We start from the raw sequence: 22,247 nt of genomic DNA, 5'->3' as shown, positions 1-22,247 counted from the left end.
CAAGAACTAGTTTTGTGACAGGCCCTATAGAAAATCCTGTCTTGAAAACAAACAAAAACCCCAAAATAGTTTCCTCTATAGTTGCCAGTTTAGGCACCATCTGAACTATTGACAGGAATCTTAGTGCTGTCCTTGTGGATTCCTGGGAGTTTCCATGGCACCAGGTTTCTTCCTAACCCTGAAATATCCCACCATCAAGACAACTCTTTCTATACTCCCAATCTTTGACCCACCACTAACCTCACTACCAGATCCTTCATGTTCTGATCCCTCCAAACCCCCATTAACACAACACTCCTGTCCCCAGTTTACCCAGAACATCTATTTCCCATTTTTAGGGAAATCCATGTATCTACTTTTGGGTATGCTTTGTTATACAGCTTCTTTAGGGATGGGGAATATGTAGCATGGTTATCCTTTACAGCACATATCCACTTATGAGTCAGAACATACCATGTTTGTCTTTATGGGTCTGAATTATCTCACTCAGGATGTTTTTTTTTTCTAGTTCTATCTGTTCACCTTAAGATTCCATGATGCCATTGCTTCTTACAGCTGAGTAATACTCCATTGTGTAAATGTTCCACTTTTTTTACCCATTCTTTGGTTAAGGCACATCTAGGTTGTTTATAGGTTCCAGTTATTGCACATAACACTGCTATATGAACATAGTTGAGCAAGTGTCTTTGTGTTACTGTTGAGCACAGTTGGGTATATTCCCAAGATTGGTATAGCTGGGTCTTAACATAGACTGATGCTCAATTTTCTGAGAAACCACTGTACTGATTTCCAAAGTAGCTGTACAACTTTGCATTCCCACCAGCAGTGGAAGACTGTTCCCTTACTCCAAGTCCTCGCCAACATAGGCTGTCAGAGTGGTTAGGATCTTAGATATTCTATAAGATGGTATCTCAGAGTCATTTTGATTTGCATTTACTTGAGGGTTAAAGATTATAAACAATTACATAAGTTTATCTCAGCCATTGGACATTCTTCTGTTGAGAATTCTCTTTTTAAATTTGCACCCATTTTTAAATGAATTATTTGATATTTTGATGTCTAGTTTCTTAAGTTCTTCATATATTTAATAAAATAGCCCTCCATCAGTTGTGGTGTTGATGAAATTCTTTTTCAATTCTGCAATTTGTAGGCTGCTATTTGTTCTATTGACAGTGTCTGTTACATTAAATAAGATTTTCTGTTTCAGGAGGTCCCATTTACTAATGTTTTATCTTATCATCTGTGTTACTGGTATTCTACTCCAGATGTTGTCCCCCAAGGCAATGTGTTCAAGGATGCTTCTCACTTTCTCATCTATCAGCTTCAGTATAACTGGATTTATGCTCAGGACTTTGATCCACTTGAGCTTGAGTTTTGTACAAGCAGATAGTTGCAATCTTCTATATGCCACCATCCAGCTATACAAGCACCATTTTTTGAAGATGTCTTCCTGTATCCATTGTAAAATTTTTGCTTCTTTGTCAAAACTAAGATGTTCATAGTTGTCTAGATTTACTTCTGGGTCTTTGATTTGATTCCATTTGATCAGCCTGTCTGTTTTTATGCCAATACTATATGGTTTTTATTACTTTAGCTCTACAGTAGAGTCAAAGTCAGGGGTGGTGATCCCTTGAGAAATTCCTTTATTGTACAGAATTGTATTGTTTTGGCTATCCTGACATTTTTGTTTTTCTGTATGAAGTTGGGTATTATTCTTTAAGGGTCTGTAAAGAATTGTGTTGGAGTTTTGATGAGGATTTCACTGAATCTGTAGATTACTTTTGGTAACATTGCCATTTTTACAGTGTTAATCATACCAGTCCATGAGGATGGAAGTTATCCATCTTCTGATATCTTCTCCATTTATTTCTTCAAAGATCTTGTCATACAGATTTTTCCTTGCTTGGTTAATCCCAAGATATTTTATATTTTTATGGCAATTATAAAGAGTATTGTTTCACTGATTTCTTTCCCAGCCCATTTATCATTTGTATATAGGAAGGGTACTGATTGTTGTTAATCTTGTTTTGAGCCACATCATTGAAAGTTTTCATCAGGTGTAGAAGACCCCTTGTAGAATTTTTGGGATCATTTAGGTATACTATCATATCATCTGCAAATACCAAAAGTTTGAGTTCTTCCTTTTCAATTTTTAATCATTTGATCTCTTTTTTTCTTCTTATTGCTCTATCTAGAAATTTGAGTACTGTAATGAATAGGTATGGAAAGAGCGTTTACTCTTAGCTTGTTGCTGATTTCAGTGGAATTGCTTTGAGTTTTTCTCCATTTAATTTGATGTAGGCTATAGGCTTGATATAACTTACCTTTCTTGTGTTTAGCCATGTCCTTTGTATTCATACTCTCTCCAGGACTTGTATCATGAACAGTGTTGGATTTTGTCAAAGTGCTGTGCTGCAACTAAGAAGATGATAACATGATTTTCTTCCTTTCAGTGTTTTTATATGCACTGACAATTTGTTTATTGCATTGACATGCAATGTATTCATTGCTGCATCTCTGAGATGAAGCTTGCTTGATTATTCTTGACAATTTTTTTAAAGTATTTTATTGACTTTATTGAGTTTTATATTTTCTCTGCTCCCCACCCTTCTTTTCCCCTCCCCTTCCATTCTCTCCTAAGGTCTCCATGATTTTTTTATGTAATCTTGCTTCATTTCACCAATATTTTGTTGCATCAATGTTCATGAGGGAGTTCAGTGTATCATTCCCTTTATTTGTTACATATTTGTGTGGTTTGGGTAGCAAGGTAACTGGCCTTATAAAAGAATTTAGTAATGTTTCCTTGTTTTTATTGTGTGGAAAAATTTGAGGAATGCTGGTATGAATTATTCTTTGAAAGTCCAATAGGATTCTGCATTGAAACCTTCTGACCCTGGGATTTTTTTTAGTTTGGAGACTTTTGAAGACTGAAACTGTTTCTTTAGAGGTTGTATGTCTATTTAAATTGCTTATCTGGTCTTGATTTAATTATGATATGAGGAATCTATCATGAAAATTATGTATTTATTTTAGATTTTCCTTTTTTTTTAGGAATACAGATCTTTGAAGTATGACCTAAAGAGTCTCTGGTTTTCCTTAGTGTCTGCTATGTTCTCCTTTTTGTTCTTATTTTGTTAACTATAATATTCTATGTCTGCCTATAGTCAGTTTGGATAAGTATTTATCTATCATGTTGATTTTTTCAAACAATCAAGTTTTGTTTTCTTGATTCTTTGTATTGTTTTCTTTGTTACTGTTTTATTAATTTTAGTCGTCAATTTGATTATTTCCGGCCATCTATCCCTACTAGGTGAGTTTACTTCCTTATGTTATAGAGCTTTCAGGTATGCTGTTAAGTTGCTAGTGTAAGATTTCTATAAATTGCTCATGTAGACACTTAGTGCTATGAACTTTCCTCCTAGCACTGCTTTCACAGTGTCCCATAATTTTAGGCATTCATTCACATGAAATTCTAGGAATTCTTCAATTTTTTTTATTGCTTCCTTGAAAGTTTGTCTTTATGTATTATTTAATCTTTTTCCTTTGTAGCTCTTAATTCTCTTTCTTTATTCTGCATACTTAGTGTTTTAAGTATTATGTGGTAAGGGGACTTTTTTTTTTTAGTACACTTTATTTGATTTTCTAGAAGCTTCTTGTACCATTATAGAAATGTCCTTCTTTGGGTTGGAAAGTGCTATTCTATGATTTTGTTAAATATATTTTCTGAGCATATGAGCTGAGCTGGTGTTTTTCTCCTTTTATTCCCATTATTCTTAGATTTGGTATTTTCATGATATTCCAGATTTTCCTGGATATTTTGTGTTATGATTTTTTGATTTAACAGTTTATTTTACCAATGAATCTATTCACAATAGTGTATCTTCAACATGTGAGATTCTCTCTTCCATCTCTTACATTTTGTTGGTGATGCTTTCTTGCATCTGTAGCTCCTTACCCAGATTTTTCATGTCCAGAATTCCCTCATTTTGTGTTTTCTTTATTGCTTTTATTGAAATTTTCAAGTCTTGAAACATTTCCTTCACGTCTTTGTTTTTCCTTCTTTTCTTTAAGGAATATATTGATTTCTTCCAATTTTTGGTTTGTCTTTTACAACATTGCTTTGATGGAATTTTTTATTTCCTCTTTAGGGGCCTCTATCATCTTCATAAAGTTATTTTTAAGTTTGTCTTCTTGTGATTCAGCTGCACTGGAATGTTCAGGTCTTGCTGTTGCATGGTCACTGGTTTCTGGTGGCACCATATTGCTCTTTCTGTTGTTGAATGTATTCTTACACTGACATTTATGCATCTGGGTTAGGGATGATTGTAGGTATGGGTGTTGATTATTGTGTTGTCTTTGTTGGGTAGGTGTTTTATTCCAACCCAAAAAAAAGTTTCTTTTTTTAGCTTTTGGCAGAAATTGCCAAGGGTTCTGGTGATTGGTAGATCTTCAGGTCCAGTAGGGCTGTCTCAGCTGAGGTTTGTGGCCATTTGGGTACCTAGATCCAGCATATCCTCCTGTTCTTCGGGCTGATGTGGGCTGTACCTGTGCCTAGGAAGTCTTTTCTTCCAACTGGTGTGGGCTGTGTTTGTGCCTATGTACTCTGCTGGGGTTTGGGGTGAGGGCTAGCTAAAGGGAGGCTATAAGGTGGGTGGTTGTTGGATGGCAAAGTGGGTCTTGGGGGAACAGAATAAGGTGTGTGTTGGCCATGGTGATATAGTCTACAGCCAGGTCTCTCATCTGCTGACTGACTGCTAAGGAGTGCCAGATTTCAGAATTTTAAATATAAATTGGAATGCGGAGGCAGTGAGCTCCATGGAAACAAGACTGAACCAGCTACCTAGACTAGAGTGGGCCTGAGAAAGTGAGCTCCAAGGGAGCAGGAGCAGATCCAGACCAGGGACATTTATGAACGCAAGACTGAGCCAGCAACCTGGACCAGAAAAGACCTGAGACATCAAACTCCACAGAAGCAGGTACAAGTGAGCAATGGCTGAGTGAGTGGGCCAGAGACAGGACCACTGTGGTCTGGTCATGAATCTGGGACCTTCAAGGGAGTAGACCTAAGCCAGGACCCCTGTGGGTCTGGGTGTGAGTATAGAACCTCTGAGGAACTAGGCCTGAGCCAGGACCTCTGCGGTTCTGGGCTTGAGTCTGGGACCTCTGAGTGAGTAGGCAGGAACCAGAGATCTCTAAATGTCCAACCATGAGTCTGGGACCTCCGAGGGAGAAGATCAGAACTACAGACCTTTGCGGAAACAACCCCAAGCCAGGGACCTCTGCAGGAATGGATTCAGACCAGGGACATTTCCAAAAACAGGCCTGAGCCAACAACCTTGGCTAGAGCAAGCCTGAGACAGCAAACTCCATGGGAGCAAAGCAAAGCCAGGGAGTGCTGAGTGACCTCCAGGAACACCAAGTGACCAACAGGGTAACTAGAACCATGTCACTGATAGTCATCTGAGCCTTGAATTCACTGGCACCTAGAAGATTTATCAGCAGAATCACAGACAGACCTTCCATACCTATTAGAGGAAAAGATGAATACAAAAGGTAAGAACACAGGCAATACCACAAAGAGCAACACGACACCAGTAAAACCGAAAGACCCTACAACAATAAGGCTTGAACAACCAAATGTAGATGAAGCAGAAGACAATGATCTACAAATAACTTCAGAAGAATGTTTGAAACACTTAAAAAGGAAATGAGAAATTCCATCAAAGAAATGGAGGAAAAGACAAACAATTGGAAGACATCAGCAATCCCTTAAAGAAAACCAAGAAAAAGCAATCAGACATATGAAAGAAACTATTCAAGATTTGAAAACTGAACAGAGACAGTAAAGAAATCATAAGCCAAGGGATTTATAGAAGCAGAAATCATGAGACAATGATCGGGAACCACAAGTACAAGCATGGACAACAGAATACAAGAGATGGAAGAGAGAAACTCAATTGCTGGAGGTATAATAGATGAAATAGACTCATCAGTCAAAGAAAACATTAAATCTAATGAAAGCTTAACCCAAAATATCCAGGAAATATGGGACACCATGAAAAGGCCAAACCAAAAAATAATAGGTATAGAAGAAGGAGAAGTTCAACTCAAAAGCACAGAAATATATTTAACAAAATCATAGAAGAAAGCTTTCCCAACCTAAAAAAAGATATGCCTATGAAGATACAAGAAGCTTACAGAACACCCAGCAGACTGGATCAAACAAAAAAAAAAAAAAAGAATTCCCCTCACCACATAATAATCAAAACACTAAATGTACAGAATAAAGAAAGAATAAAGGAAAAAGGCCAAGTAACATATAACAGTAGACCTATCAGAATTAAACCTGAATTTTCATTGGATATGATGAAAGCTAGAAGGTCAAGTCCAGAAGGTCGTGAGCAAGCATTATGCAGACATTAAGAGACCATGGATCCCAGCCCAGACTACTATACCCAGCAAAACTTTCAGATACCATAGAAGGACAAAGCAAGATATTCCATAACAAAACCAGATTTAACCAATACCTAGCCACAAACCCAGTCCTACACAAAATACTAGAAGGAAAACTCCAACCCAAAGATGTTGGCTACATCAAAACCACAGACAATTGATGGTCTCATAGGAGCAAATTCCAAAGAAGGGGAAAATGCACAAATTAACATCATCAACAATGAAGACCAAATTAACAGGAGATAACAATCACTGGTCATTAATATCCCTTAATATAAATGGACTCAACTTACATATAAAAAGGCACAGGCTAAAAGATTGGATACAAAAACAGAATGCATCTTTCTGCTGCATACAAGAAACACTTCTCAACCTTAAAGACAGAGGTTACCTCAGAGTAAATGTTTGGAGAAAACATTCTAATCAAATGGACCTAAGAAACTAGCTGGTGTAGCTCTCCTAATAGCTAACAAAATAAACTTCAAACTAAAATCAATCAAAATAGGCAAAGAAGAACATTTCATATTATTCATAGGAAAACTCTATTAAGAGGAAATCTCAATACTGAACATCTATGCCTCAAATACAAGGGCACCCTCATATGTCAAAGAAATACTTCTGAAGCTTAAATCATTTATTAAGCCCTACACATTAATAAGAGGAGGAGACTTCAACACTCCACTCTCACCACTGGACAGGCCAGTCTGAGAAAACAAAATTAGCAGAAAAATAAGGAAACTAACAGATGTTATGACTCAAATAGACTTAACAGTCATCTATAGAATATTCCACCTAAACACAAAAGAATATACTTTCTCAGCACCTCATGAAACCTTTTCAAAGACTGCCCACATATCAGTAACAAAACAAACCTCAACATATACCAAAAAACTGGAATTACCCCGTGTATCTTATCAGATCACCGTGGCTTAAAACTAGAAGTCAACAGCAATATTAATTTCAGAAAGCCCACAAAGACATGGAAATTAAACAATACTCACCTGAATCATCAATGAGTCAAGGAAGAAATGAAGCGAGAAATTAATGGCTTCCTAAAATACAATTGACCACACAAAATACCCAAATTTATGGGATACAATGAAAGCAGTGTTAAGAGGAAACCTCATAGCATTAAGTGCCTACATAAAGAAGCTGGGAAAATCCCACACTAATGAATTAGGGAACATTTGAAAATGTTAGAACAAAAAGAAGGAAACTCAACAAGAGAACTAGACATCAGGAAATAACCAAATTGAGAGCTGAAATCAACAAAATAGAAACAAAGAAAACAATACAAAGAATCAATGAGCCAAAGAGTTGGTACTTCGAGAAGATCAACAAAATAGACAAACCTCTATCCACACTAACCAAAGACAGAGAGAAAATATCCAAATTAACAAAATCAGAAATGAAAAGGGGGCATAACAACAGACATGTAGGAAATGCAGAGAATCATCAGGTCATATTTCAAAAATCCATATTCAACAAAATTGGAAAACAAAGTAAATGGGCAACTTTCTGGATAAATAACTCTTACCAAAATTAAATGAAGACCAGATAAGCAAATTAAACTGACCTACAACTTCTTAAGAAATAGAAACAGTCATCAAAAGTCTCCCAACCAAAAAAAAACAAAAGAAAAAAGAAAAAGAAACTAGGATCAGATGGTTCCAGCTCAGAATTTTACAAAATTTTCAATGAATAAATACAAACACTTCTCAAATTATTCCAAACAATAGAAACAGTAGGAGCATTGCCAAATTCTTTTTATGAGGCTACAATTACCCTGATACCAAAACCACATACAGACATTACTAAGAAAGAGAAGTACAAAAGAATCTCACTCATGATCATTGATGCAAAAAAATAGTAAATAAAATACTGGCAAAGCAAATCCAAGAATGCATCAGAACCATCATCCACCATGATCAAGTCAGCTTCATCCCAGAGATGCAGGGATGGTTCAACATAGAAAAATCTGTCAATGTGATTCATATAAGCTATCTGAAAAATAAAAACTACACGGACATCTCATTAGATGCTGAAAATGCTTTCTACAAAATGTAACATCCCTTCATGATAAAGGTCATGGAGAGAGCAGGTATACAAGAAACATAGCAAAACATAATAAAGGCAATATACAGCAAGCCAACAGCAACAATCAAACCAAATGGAAAAAAACTCCTAGCAATCCCACTGAAATCAGAAACAAGACAAGGTTTTCCACTCTCTCCAAATCTATTCAATATAGTTCTTGAGGTCCAAGCTAGAGCAATAAGATACCAAAAGGAGATCAAGGGGATACAATTCGGAAAAGAAGTCAAACTCTCACTATTTGCTGATGATACAATAGTTTACATTAGTGACCCCAAATATCCTACCAAGGAAATACTACAATTCATAAACACTTTCAATAATGTAGCAGGATGCAATATTAACTCAAAAAAATCAATAACCATCCTGTACACAGATGATAAATGAGCTGAGAAAGAAATCAGAGAAACATCACCCTTCACAATAGCCACAAATAGCATAAAATATCTCAGAGTAACTCTAACCAAACAAGTGGAAGACTTGTATGAAAAGAATTTTAAATCGTTGAAGAAATAAATTGAAGAAAACACTAGAAAGTGAAAAGATCTCTCATGCTCTTGTGTAGGTAGAATTAACATAGTAAAAGTGGCAATCTTTCCAAAAGAACTCTACAGATTCAATACAATGCCCATCAAAATCCTAGCAAAAATTCTTCACAGACCTTGAAGAACGGTACTCAACTTCATATGGAAAAACAAAAAAACCCAGGATAACAGAAACAATTCTGTACAATAAAAGAACTTCTGGAAGCATCACAATCACTGACTTCAGACTCTACCACAGCTACGGTACTGAAAACAGCCTGGTATTGGCATAAAACAGAGAAGAGGACCAATGGAACCTAATCTAAGATCTGGATATTAATCCACACACCTTCGAACACCTGATTTTTAACAAAGAAACAAAAAAAAAAATCAAATGGAAAAAAGAAAGCATATTTAAAAAGGGTGCTGGCATAACTGGAAATCAACATGTAGAAGAATGAAAATAGATTAATAACTAACACAACAGACAAAACTGAAGTCCAAATGGACCAAAGACCTCAACACAAAGCCAGTCACACACAACGTCACAGAAGAAAAACTGGGAATTACACTTGAGCACAATTGGCACAGAAGACCACTTCCTAAATATAATTCCAGTAGCACAGACACTGATAGAAACAATTAATAAATGGGACTTCCTGAAACTGAAAAGCTTTTAAAGCAAAGAACATGGTAAACAAGACATGTCAAAAATACTGTTGACACCTTAAGCTGGAGAGTTTGTGGGTAAAGCGAACACTCCTGCATTACTGATGGAAATTCAAGCTGCTACATCCTCTTTGGATGCCAATGTGGTAATTTCTCAGAAAATTAGGAAACTACCTTCCTCAAGACTCAGTAATACCACTTTGGGGTATATATTCAAAGGATGCTAAATCGTGCCACAAAGACATGTGCTCAACTATGTTCATAGCAGCATTGTTTGTCATTGCCACAACTTGGAAACAGCCTAAATGCCCCTCGACCAAATAATGAATAAGAAAAATTTGGTACATTTACACAATGGAGTACTATACAGCAGAAAAAAATACCGATATCTTGAATTTTAAAGGCAAATGGATGGGGCTAGAAAACATCATTTTGAGTGAGGTAACCCAGACCCAGAAAGACTGTCATGTGTACTCACTTGCAAGTGATTTTCAAACATAATGCAAAGAAAACCAGCCCACAAATCACAATCCCAGAGAACCTAGATAATAATGAGGACCCCAAGAGAGACATATATAGATCTAATATACATGGAATGTAGAAAAAGACAAGATCTCCTGAGTAAATTGGGAGCATGGGGACCTTGGAAGAGGGCTGAAGAAGACATTTGGCTTGTATATTTCAAACCATCTTTAAAGAAGTCATATTAATAATTTTCTAAAAATTTCCTTGTGTGTGTGTATGTATGTGTGTGTGTGTGTGTGTATGTGTGTGTGTGTGTGTGTGTGTGTGTGTGTGTGTGTGTGTGTGCATGCACAAGAGGGGGTTAGAGAGGAGATGATGTAGGAGTCCAAGGAAAATTTTCAAGAAATGTTTAATTTTTTTTCTGCCATGTGAATTCGAAGAATTGAATATAGGTCCTCAGATGTGGTAAAAAGTTTCTATACTCACTGAGGCATTTTATCAATTCAAGCATGGCTTCTTTTGCATTTTATCTTTGTCTGATTTTATACATTAGTCATTAGAACTATCATTCTTTTAGATGCACAAATGGGAAGTCTGAATATGATACTATAATCCTAATCTAGCATTTAGAAAACTAAGTACTTCCTGAATATGCTCTATCATATTTTCTATAAACATTATCATTACACTCTCATTTTCTTTTTGCCAATTTTCTCTTTTTGCTCCATTTTCCTGACTCTCTTCAATCGACCCTAAAAGATATCTATCTCATTGGAAATCCCATCAAGGGAGTGGCAGAAGCAGTGGATTACGTATTTGAGGGTAGCTTAGGTTATTTAGGAAGACCTTGTTCAGAAAAGAAAGCAAAATGATGGAACTACATAGAAAAAATAAAACAACATATATCTCATCAATTTTGCTTTTCTTTTATAGAGAATTCCACTCTTCATATAATGAATCTTGATCAAACACACCCCTATTTTTCCTCCCCTATAACTCCTTCTTATTCTCTATCAGACCTTTGCTTTCATCAGAACCACACACTTGCTAGGATAGTCTACACATTGCTGTCTCTACATTAACTCCACAGCTAATTGAGATCACGCCAGAAACAAGCTATATTTTGTCATTTTGTTATTCAGATCTTACATAGTAGTTAGGATTCAAATACAGTTGTTAGCCTCTTTTTTCTTTTTTACAAAAAAAAGGCTTCAGAATACGCCCTTTTAATCAGTTCCTAGAATAAAAATCAATGTTAGGTGGACTTAAACTATTCTGGAAGAACACATGAAAGAAAATTTGGGCTCAATTTAGAATAATAAGTTAAAATTGTAAAAGTTACTGTGTTCTTCTGTGGATGACTCTAGTGTTTCCTCATAGCCAGGATTTTAATGTAGAACTGGATTAAATACCCAGACCAATGAAGGAACTTTACACTAAAATAGGTTACAATTGAAAATTTCCTGTTTGTGGATTTTTCATGTAGTGTTAAACAAAATAAAAGTAAGTTTAGTTTGTTACTGGTAAACAGATACCTATATTTTCTACAAAATTTGAAAGTAATATGTGAAATTCCAAAACCTTACACTTATCTTGAGATTAATTTGAGACCAAATGTAGCACCTATATATTAGGAAATAAAAAAATTAAAAAGAAAAATTATACCTACACACGAATTTTAACAATATAAATATTTCATCTTTATATTTACTGCTCTAAATCACAAGATATCATTTCCTTTAATAATCTGAACTATTTCTAAGTATATCCTTCTTTTGTATTAAGTAAATAATAATTATGAAAATTACATACTTACTGGAGAATAGACAAGCTGATAGCTACACTAGACAAATTAGCAAAAATGACTGAAGAAAAGAAAAAAGCAAAAAACAAAGGTAATGAGTCACATTTGTTACTACATTTTCCAGAAGTGGCATCAATAAAATGATCATCAGAATCTGAAGTTGCCAATCCTTCCTTAATGCAAGAGCAATTGTAGTATGTCTGTAAATATTGAACACAAATACAGTATTTCAGAAACAGAGAAGAGATAATAGCTTTAGTACTATAAAAATAAAAATTAAATCAATATTTAAAGGGAGACTGTACAGAGTTTTGATTGTTTTTCTGTTAATATTTTTAATTTAGTGATATTAAAATATAATGATGACTTTCCCCCTTCCTTTCTTCATTCCAAAGCTTTCTATGTATCCTTTTCCAAATTCATAGCCTTTTTTTCTTAAGGCAAGTTGCTCAATATGTATAATATTATTTGTATATATGCTTTTAGGGTTGACATTTTGGTATTCGATAACCAATTGGTGGGCGTTTCCATAAAGAAGAATATTCTCCTGCTCTCAGCATTCCATAGCTAGGATCTCATTATGTAGCCCTGGCTGACCTGGAACTCACAAAGATAAGTTTGCCTCTTCTTCCAGAGCACTGGGATTAAAGACATTTGCAATCATATCCAGGTTATACGGCCTACTTTTAATGAATAAACTTGTGTCATACCTGCCATACATTATTTAGAAATTCAATATTAGTTATAAAATGTATAGTATTTTACATGGCAATGTATTATTTTATGCATATGCTTTTGTGGGTATAAAATCCTTTTAAATGAGGAGAGTGCTACATTTAAGAAATAATTATCATTTTATGCTTTTTATCATTGAATATGATGATAGATTAAGCACAAATAAAGGTATGTAGTGAATAAATTAAATTAAATAGCTAAGATTTGAAATATAGACAATACCCCAACTCTGAAAGATTGTGTAACCATGTTCATAATTTCTTTTGTGAATAATCATGGCAACATTTATTTTTTTTTAATCAGAGTAGACACATTGTTTCTGAGATGAAATATTTTCAAGAGTACACAGATCAGCAACTGTAATCCCAGCACTGAAGAGGCAGAAGAAAACACACACACACACACACACACACACACACACACACACACACACACCAGAAATCAGTATTTGGAGATTGTCTTAGGGGTTTCTTACTGTGAAAAGATACAATGACCATTAGTCCATATTCATCATTGTGAAACATTGCAACACTCAAGAAGACATGGTTCTAGAGAAGGAGCTAAGTGTTCCACATTTTGATCCTCAGACAACAGGAGGTGAACTGAGTCCAACATCGGTGTAGTTTGAATATATGAGACCTCAAAGCTGGCCCCCACAGTGACACACTTCTTCCAGCAAGGCCACAGCACCTTACACTCAACTTCCTAAGAACCTATGGGGGCCATGTAAATTCAAACCACCACAGAGATGAAGAGATTATATAGGAATTCATTAGACCATTTAAAATGCCTTGAGCTAAAAAATGATAATTATAACCGAGAAACACCAACAAAGTAAATATACTGCTAATAAAAAGTTATGAACGCCCTGGGCCTGAGGAGTTCAGAAAATAAGAGTATAAAATTGTATAGCATAAATATAAAAACAAGCTAAAATGATCTTTCTTCCAAAGTTTTTAAATGTCTGTATGCCAAAAAAACAGCTTAAATTGAGGATATATTGTAAACAATACAACAGAACATCCTGCTTAAGAAGGCGAACAATGATACAAGACAAAAGAAAAGGTTTTATGTAATATAATGTGGCTACTATGAAGAAAAAAGGCAAGGCCAAATTGCAGGCAGTGTTTATACAAATACTTCTGTACTACACAGGATTAGAGAATGCATAAATGATGGAGTACTTTTTGAGATGAAACTTAAAAAACATATGATTCTAGTTAAGAGAAATATGTTACAGATAACAGAAGAACAGCAGTCAATCATAAAGGCAGTGAGCTCAAATTTGCTTAACAATTTCAGTGACCAAATATAGCAAGGGTTAGAGCAGAAAGGATGTGAAAGAATCAAAAAACAAAAAACTAAGATAGAGCCAGGTTTTGACAGTGTACACCTTTGATCCCAGTACTCAGGAGGCAAAGGCAGGTTTACTGTGATTATCGGACCACTCTTGTGGGCAAAGTGAGTTTCAGAACAGAGAGGGCTACATTGAGAAACACTGCCTCAAAAAAATAATAAAAAAAACAAAAAAAACCCACAATGGGATGAGATATTAAGTTGTACAGATGTTGGCAATGCAACAGTAGTTTTGGGAACTTTGGTATTTATTCTTAGAAGTCATTCTGGTTGCTGAGATTACTGAAATACCAAAACAAAGATATAAGCTTATATACATCATAAATGGTAAATAACAACAAAATTCAGTGCTGATGGAATGCATTATGTAACAAAAAAATAAGTAAAATAATCCTATGTAGAAAGTAGGTATGAAAGACTTTTCTGGAATCTCTGTATAATTACCTGGAACAAAAGCAAGAAAATCACAGAAAAAGTTTTACTAAGGGAAGAGAAAATCGTTCCAGAGAGGCAGCAGAATAAAACAAGAAAATAGAATATTGATTTCACTTTTCTTTTCTATCTTTCTGATGTGATCAAGGGATCCCTTTATAAGCCTCTAAGAATATGATTGACTTCTGGGGCAGAACAGATGTACCTAAGCATACTGAACAGATCCGAAGAACCAAGATGCAGTGCAGTAATAGTCTCCAAAGGATAAAAAATAAGGTGACAGACAACAAGACTGAAAACATCAAGTTTAGCTGTTACCTGGCGAGATTTCACAATGTTATAGTCTATAAAGTTATTTTTAAAAAATAAGAAGTCCATATATTAGCATCAAATGAAAGAAATGCATCAGTGACTCAAGCTCTAAACCCTCTGCAAGGAATGGGAGGAATTTGCTCAAACCTGAATCTGAAGGAAAGAAGGAGGAGCAATAGAAGTCCATTCTGGTGAGAAAAGTCTCAGTGAGAGGTATTTAGGAGGAGGAGGACAGAATATGCCCTAAATTGTCATGGAAACACTAAGAATGCTACCTTTTCAAGGGCCTCTTAATGTGAAGCAAGCAGGAGGGGTAGTCTTGAGTCAGAAAATGAGATGGAAAAGGAAGTAGTACTTGAACAGAAAACTCTGTTTTTGGAGGGCAGAGTAGAAGAAATACATGGAAAATGAAATCAAATGATGAGATACACAAATCAGAAATATATGGGAATGGAGATGAGGAATTACCCTAAAAGCTAGAACTTGGGTTAGAACTGAATACTAAAGAGATCATAGTAATTAAAATCTTATAAAAAAAACAGACACCGGTATGTTTTTATTAGTAGGAACCTAAGCAAGTTAATCAATGTCTGCAGTCCATCTCAAGCATGCAAAGTCTCCAAAGAAGAGAACTTGTCATAGTTCATTTTAAGCAATTTGCATCGCTTCATGACTGACTGCTTTTTTTCTCTTTATCAGAAATGTATTTCTAGATATATCTGGCGGAGTTAGTAGCAAGAAAAGTGCATTTATTACAAACTGCAAGTAAAAGAATAAAATATGAAAGTGGTGAGTACAACTGGGCAGGAGTTCCTTTGTTTCACGGAACCTGCACACAGCAAGCTGCGAGGTCCCTGGCCAGCAAGTGGTCCTGATCCCCTAGCAGACTATCCATCAGAGAGGTGAGTGTGTTCCCGATCTACCTACAGATGCCGCAGAAAGGGAGCACAGACACCCCTCAACCATCTAAACTTTTTGACCATCCAGCTAGGGCTTCTCTACTGGCTACTGCCTCTCTCTTCCTATCCCATTCCAGCTTGCTGCCAGGCACCCCTTCCCTTCTTGGGGGTCAAAGATCTTCCAACTCAGTTCAGGCTCTGAGAACAAAGTGGTGAATGCAACTGGGCAGGAGTTCCTTTGTTTCACGGAGACTGCACACAGCAAGTCCGCACTTTTGTCTGCAGGGTCCCTGGCCAGCAAGTGGCCCTGATCCTGTACCAGAAGATCCAGTGGAGAGCATCTGAAGGAAGAGATGGGCAGGCGCCATTGTAAGAATTCCTTCAACAATCTGAAAAACAACATGATAATACCAGAACCCAGCAAACATACAACAGGAAGACTTGAACACCCTAATCCAGAAGAAGTAGAAGAAATAGACATTATGAAAGTGATAGAGTCTCTTAAAGAGGATGTGAAAAACTCCCTTAAAGAAATGGATGAGAAGAATAACAAAAAGTTTGAAGAAATGAATAAATCTCTAAAAGATACCCTAGGAAACCAAGAAAGAAAACAATCAAACAGATAATGGAAACAGTTCAAGACGTGTAAACTGGAATGGAGGCAATGAAAAAAAAACACAAAACGAGGGACAGCTGGATTTGGAAAATCTAGGTAAATGAACAGGGACTACAGAGACAAGCATAACCAACAGAATACAAGAGATAGAAGAAAGAATCTCAGGTGCTGAAGACACTATAGAGAAAATAAACAAACTGATCAAAGAAAACAGCAAATTCAACAAATTCTCCTCACAAAACATCCAGGAAATCTGGGACACCATAAAAAACAAAAACTAAGAATAATAGGGGTAGAAGAAGAAGAGGAATTACAGCTCAAAGGCCCAAAAAATATATTCAACAAAATTATAGAAGAAAACTTTCCCAACCTAAAGAAGGATATTCCTACGAAGGTACAAGGAGCATACAGAACACCAAATAGACTGGATCAAAAAAAATCCCCTTGCCAAATCATAATCAAAACACAAAACATACAGAATAAAGAAAGAATATTAAGAGCTACAAGGGAAAAAGGTCAAGTTACACATAAAGGTAAACCTATCAGAATTACACATGACTTCTCTATGAAAACCATGAAAGCCAGAAGGTCCTGGATAGATGTGCTGCAGAAGCTAAGAGACCATGGATGCAAGCCCCAACTAGTATATCCAGCCAAGCTTTTATTCACCATCCATGAGGAAAACAAAATATTCCAGGATAAAAACAAATTTAAACAATTCTTAGCCACAAATCCAGCCTTACACAAAGTAATGGAAGCAATATCACAACTCAAGTAACCCAACAATGCCCAAAATAACTCAGACATCTAACATCCCTTCGCCAGCACAACTCAAAGATGGGAAACATACAAAATCTACCACCACCAATAATAATAATAATAATAATAATAATAATAATAGTAATAATAATAATAACCGGAGTTAACAACCACTGGTCATATATAAATTATCTTTTATCATACCTAAGGAAAATTATAACTATCAGTCTTCAACTCCACCAAACCCCAGAAGGATAAAATATTATCCAAGTAAACAGGAAGATGATAGGCAACATCCAAAACTGTAGAATTAACAGAGACATCTAGCTACCTGTCCAGTCACCTAAAGTTCTTCTGTAACATTGGTGCATCCATTTTCAGCCTACAAGCCCATAGTATCTGGCAGACTTTTCCATGAATCAGAAAATTTAAAAGGCTGTTTAAACTATATTGGCAGTTTTTCAGTCCTTCAGAATGTATGGTAGTTTATTCTTTCATGAAGCAGGAACCCTAAAGGACAGTCTCACCTTCTTTAGGCATGTTAAGTGGTCATTTTTCTGTGGGTCCTGCATGTCCAATTCATAGAGCATACCACCAATAAGTCCAGGCAAAAGCAGTTTCTTGCCAAAATGGCGAGCCTTATCACAATGAGAGCAAATTACATAACGAATTCCTGCAATGCCCCTCAAGTTCTATTGGTGCTGCCCAAAGCAGATATGTCTCATTGTCAAGAAAACTCTGAGTTCATAAGACATTTTAAATACCATATTCTGCAGGTTTATGTAGAAAGCCTAACTAACACAATTAATATTTAATTATTACAGATGACAATCTATTAATCTGTATTGCTTAATTATTTATTGCACTTTTAAATGAGCTATATGAACATAACACCTTAAACAAGAGTAGAAATATACATACAACAAAATTGAGCTTAAATTTCTATCAATAGATTAAGATTCATATCAATATAAAGTTTTAATTATTATATCATATATAATTAAATGTAAACAAACATTTATAAACAATAATTGTGGAAATTTGGGTGTTTTTTTTCCAAACTGCTTCCTGCTGTTTGTTGGGCAAAGTATTTTTAGGGTTCATGGAGAACTTTTGGGAGGGTCAGGTTCCATCAAATCACATTAGCCAGGAAGGAATCAACAGGTTCTCATCTTCTGTAAAATCAAAAGCAGAATCTCTTTCCAAAGACATACATCCTTAGACTTAAATTTTGACATCAAGATACCTTTAAAGTAAATATGTTGGTTTAGCTTTCCAGCCTGTACAATGAAATGTCTCAGTGTTCTTCGCTCATTAAAAATCAAAAAGATCAAAGAAAACACAGTAGTATACATAATCGAGACTCTCTGCATATTTTCATTCTTTATGTGGCGTTTATTCTCTGTGACTTTTTAATACTTCCTTTAATCTATGTGTCTATACTTTTTATAAGTTTTATTGTCTCCTTAAAGATTGTTTTATTTTTAAGAACTATTTTGTTCTATATCTGCCTATAGCCCATTTTTTCTTAAGCCTACATACATCTTTTTTTAAAAATACTCTGTGTCCCATTCAGAGGGTTTTTTTTTTGGTTGAATCTGTCTTATTGTGTATCTGTATTATTTTCTGACAAGGAGTGCATTTTTTAATGCAAAGAGGGTGTGACTGGTACCAACTCTGCAGCCCTGCCTGTTGGCTCTGCCCCATTCACCATGGCAGAGGTATGTTCACTGCTTCTGTGAGCCATCCTCATGGCCTCAAATCCAGGAAAGAAGTGGGTCTATGCCACCATTAAGAAATTGGTTACACAATTCTCAGAGACCCCACTAAAGTTCTGCCTAATAGGACAAGCATGAACCAGGAAGCTGGCTCTTAAAGGAGCTGCACAGTTTTTGCTGCTAGCACTGAGTCAGGACGCCTTCTCTTAAAAGAATTATTCCTCTGCTTGCCTCTAGCAAACAGAACCCAACCAAGAAAATGTTGCTACTGAGAAGTCATGCTTAACTCTCGTCTTTTGTGTCTAAAATTCCTCTCCAAGCTCTCTCAAATTTTTTGTGGAGGTAGAGCATTGGATTCAACACCACATTAAGAAAAATCTTATTCCATCTGAGTTGCTGTGAGGCAGAAGTATAGATACAGCATAGGCATTTTGAATCTTAGCGGAAGGCACATTTGAAGAAAAGATGACTTGCAGGATGGGACCAGGCAACCTTTGGTGTGCGAAAGATGGTGTTCAAAGTTCAGTAAGTGCTGCTGAAAGGGAACGCAGGAATCATAAACTAGGTTTTACTTCTCTATTTCAAAGATTAAAAAAAATAAGGAACCTGTTACTGGAAAAGGAAAAACATAATAGATAAAAGTTACCTTTTCACCTCGAAAGGATTTATAAGCATGGCAGCCTGCATAGCACGCAGAGAAGTACTCTGTATCATCTCTTCCACATATGGAAGCATAGCGTGTGCTTGAGCAACCACAGTTCTCATTGCATGGAGCTGTGAGGTTTCCAAGGATACCTGTCCTGTGAAGTTGACATTAAATACAATTATAACATCACCATTTGAATTATTGGTGCATATATCAGTATATCAATAAGATCTGCAAATATTATCATTTAAATATTTTTTCACAGAATTACCAAATTATAAAAAACATAAAATGCACATTTAAGAGTATATCATATGATAGTCCTGAAAAGATATCTTAGTCCTTAACAGCACTTCCTGTTCTTCCAGAGGACCAAAATTTTATTCCCATCATCCACAATGCAGCTCACAACCACCTGTAACTCTAGTTCCAGGAAATCTGATGCCCTCTTATGATCTCTATAGGTACCAGATAAATACATGTAAGTAATTATTTTTGCTTTATATGGACATATGTTTCCATTGTTCTTGTGTTCAATATTAAAGTAGAATATTTAAATTTTATGAAAGGTTTTATGCAACTATTTTAGAATTATTTTACATGTGTACATGTTTTGTTAGAATGTATATTTATGCACTTTGTGAGTACAACACCTGTGTAAGCAAAAATATTCATTGAATCCCTTGGAAATAGACTTACAGACAGTTATGATACCCAATGTGACACTTGGAAACCAAACCTGGGTACTCTGGAAGGAGAACAAGTGTTCTTAAACACTGAGCCACTCTCTACCTACCCTTTCCTTTTTAAATGTTTTGAGAAACTATCAGTTTCCCAAAATGGTTTATCCTTAGGAGCAGAAATTTCCTTGTGCTCACAGATCAGCTGGGAAACCAGGAAATGTTAAGTGCTCATGGTTTTCCTCTCAAAGGAATGGACTTTTAACCTGTTCTTCCATCAAGAAAGCTGTGAATTGGAGGTGATTAATAGTCTGCATTATCCATTGGGTAGGAAATACAAAGATCTCAGAGCCAGGACCAGAGGTAATATAAATAATCCTTATATTATATTTCATGTATAGCCATGAGGTCTCCCAAGCTCCTACAACAAGGAAAAGATGTAGCTGATATCTCTGCTCTGTCTGTATGACCAGGCCCAATCTTTCCTTAGGTCCTTAAGATAATACAGGTAGCCTATCTCTATAAGCCATTTTCTTGGAAGAAATGACGTGTGCCCTGAGTTGACTTTCAATGTGATCATGCTTCCTTGTGCACTGGGGATGCTATTACGCTAGGAAAGTATTTTTTGAAATTACACTGTGTTTGAATACGGTGACATTATATTTCCTGGCATCAGACCACCCAAAGTTTGATCCAGGTCAACGAAGTCTGTCGGGATGGAGTTTTCATTCTCACTTCTCCCTGGTTCATTTCACTACCTGCAGTGACACCTAACAGTGCCAAAATGTGGGGCATATGACCCTCTGAGAAGTTAAAGAAAGTTTTCTTTAAAAAGCTGTTGAGGTCACTTATGTGAGCTTGGGAGACAAACAGAGATAGAAATGAGTAAAAAGTACAATCCAGTAGGTAGATCTGTAGTATTTATTCTTTAGACCAGGAAACTTAGACTTCTTGTTTATTATTAACTCAAAATACAGTTCTCAGATGTGTCTTCCCATTTCTATAACTTCTATGTTTGGTCTAAACAATACCCAAATTAACACTACAAAAATAAATAAATAAAATAAAAAGCTACTGGGGTTTCAGGAAACTGAGGCCTCTCACTGAAAAGAGTTATAAATCCTTGAGAGAGGGGTTCTAATGTGTATTCTTCTCAGCCTTTGGGACAAATCATTTTGTACAATCATTGAAATGTTTGTTAAAATCCAGAAAAACAAAATATTCAGATATATGGTTTTGCAACTTTATAGGCGTAGGAACTGATATGAAGAAATCTCACGAGAAGCGAGTTACAATCCCTGTCCATTATTTAAGAAAATAGAGCAGGGAAATCAGGAGAGAGAGAGGGGGGGGAGAAGGAGGGAGGAGAGGGAGGGAGGGAGGGAGGGAGGGAGGGGGAGAGAGAGAGAGAGAGAGAGAGAGAGAGAGAGAGAGAGAGAGAGAGAGAGAGAGAGAGAGAATTTTTTGCCATTCACACTTTGGCAAGTGAATGGACTCCGCGGCTGTTCAGGTTCCAGTCCAGCCACACCGCTTCGGCGCTCACCCTCCTGCATGATTTGACCAGAACTCAGAGCTGCCCCTCTGCATGCCTCCTCTCAATCATTCCTGCTCAGAGCCGCCTCTCTCATGCCTCCAGTCAGTCTTCCCTGCCCAGGGCCCACTAGTTCAGAGCAGTACCTGAACTCCAAGGAATGACAGAAGGAACTCCACAACCTGCAGCTTGACCTAGGAATAGAGCTTTGCTCTTTTGTTTTTGTTTTGTTTTGTTCTGTTTTTGTTTTCCCTCATATCAGGAACAGCTCATTTCTTATTGAGAGAAAAACATCAAAAAGAGGTCATCTTTTACTATAGAAACAACTGCAGCTTAGACAAGGCAATCAAGTTGATGTTGATTAAATTTCCTGAGGTGTGGCTCATTCAGTATATGGAGAACTTTCTCCTCTCCTGCTCATCAAATCAGTGCTTAAATGAGTACTTAGCTTTTATATTAGGTTAAATAAAAGATCAAAATTAAAATTTTGTGTCTATAAGATGTACTTTTAACTGCCTAGCACTACTAAGGGTTTGACCCCACTCTTTAAGTTG

The 22,247-nt window shown here is 36.1% G+C and overlaps 1 protein-coding gene across 1 annotated transcript in view; it reads right to left on the bottom strand.

The window, feature by feature from the left end:
- LOC148123309 (solute carrier organic anion transporter family member 6C1-like) overlaps window positions 1-22,247 on the bottom strand; it is an 81,037-nt gene that overhangs the window by 12,450 nt on the left and 46,340 nt on the right. Inside the window, exons 9-10 of the mRNA XM_087908165.1 lie at window positions 19,483-19,636; window positions 12,022-12,209 (exon numbers count right to left, since the gene is read on the bottom strand). Coding sequence (XP_087764291.1) covers window positions 12,022-12,209; window positions 19,483-19,636 — 342 coding nt within the window. The remainder of the gene's footprint in view (window positions 1-12,021; window positions 12,210-19,482; window positions 19,637-22,247) is intronic.

The sequence above is a fragment of the Myodes glareolus genome, chromosome 1 (assembly GCF_982192425.1).
Source record: "Myodes glareolus chromosome 1, mMyoGla1.1, whole genome shotgun sequence".
In the NCBI taxonomy this organism is placed as follows: domain Eukaryota; kingdom Metazoa; phylum Chordata; class Mammalia; order Rodentia; family Cricetidae; genus Myodes; species Myodes glareolus.
This window is presented reverse-complemented; position numbering and strand designations above follow the sequence as displayed.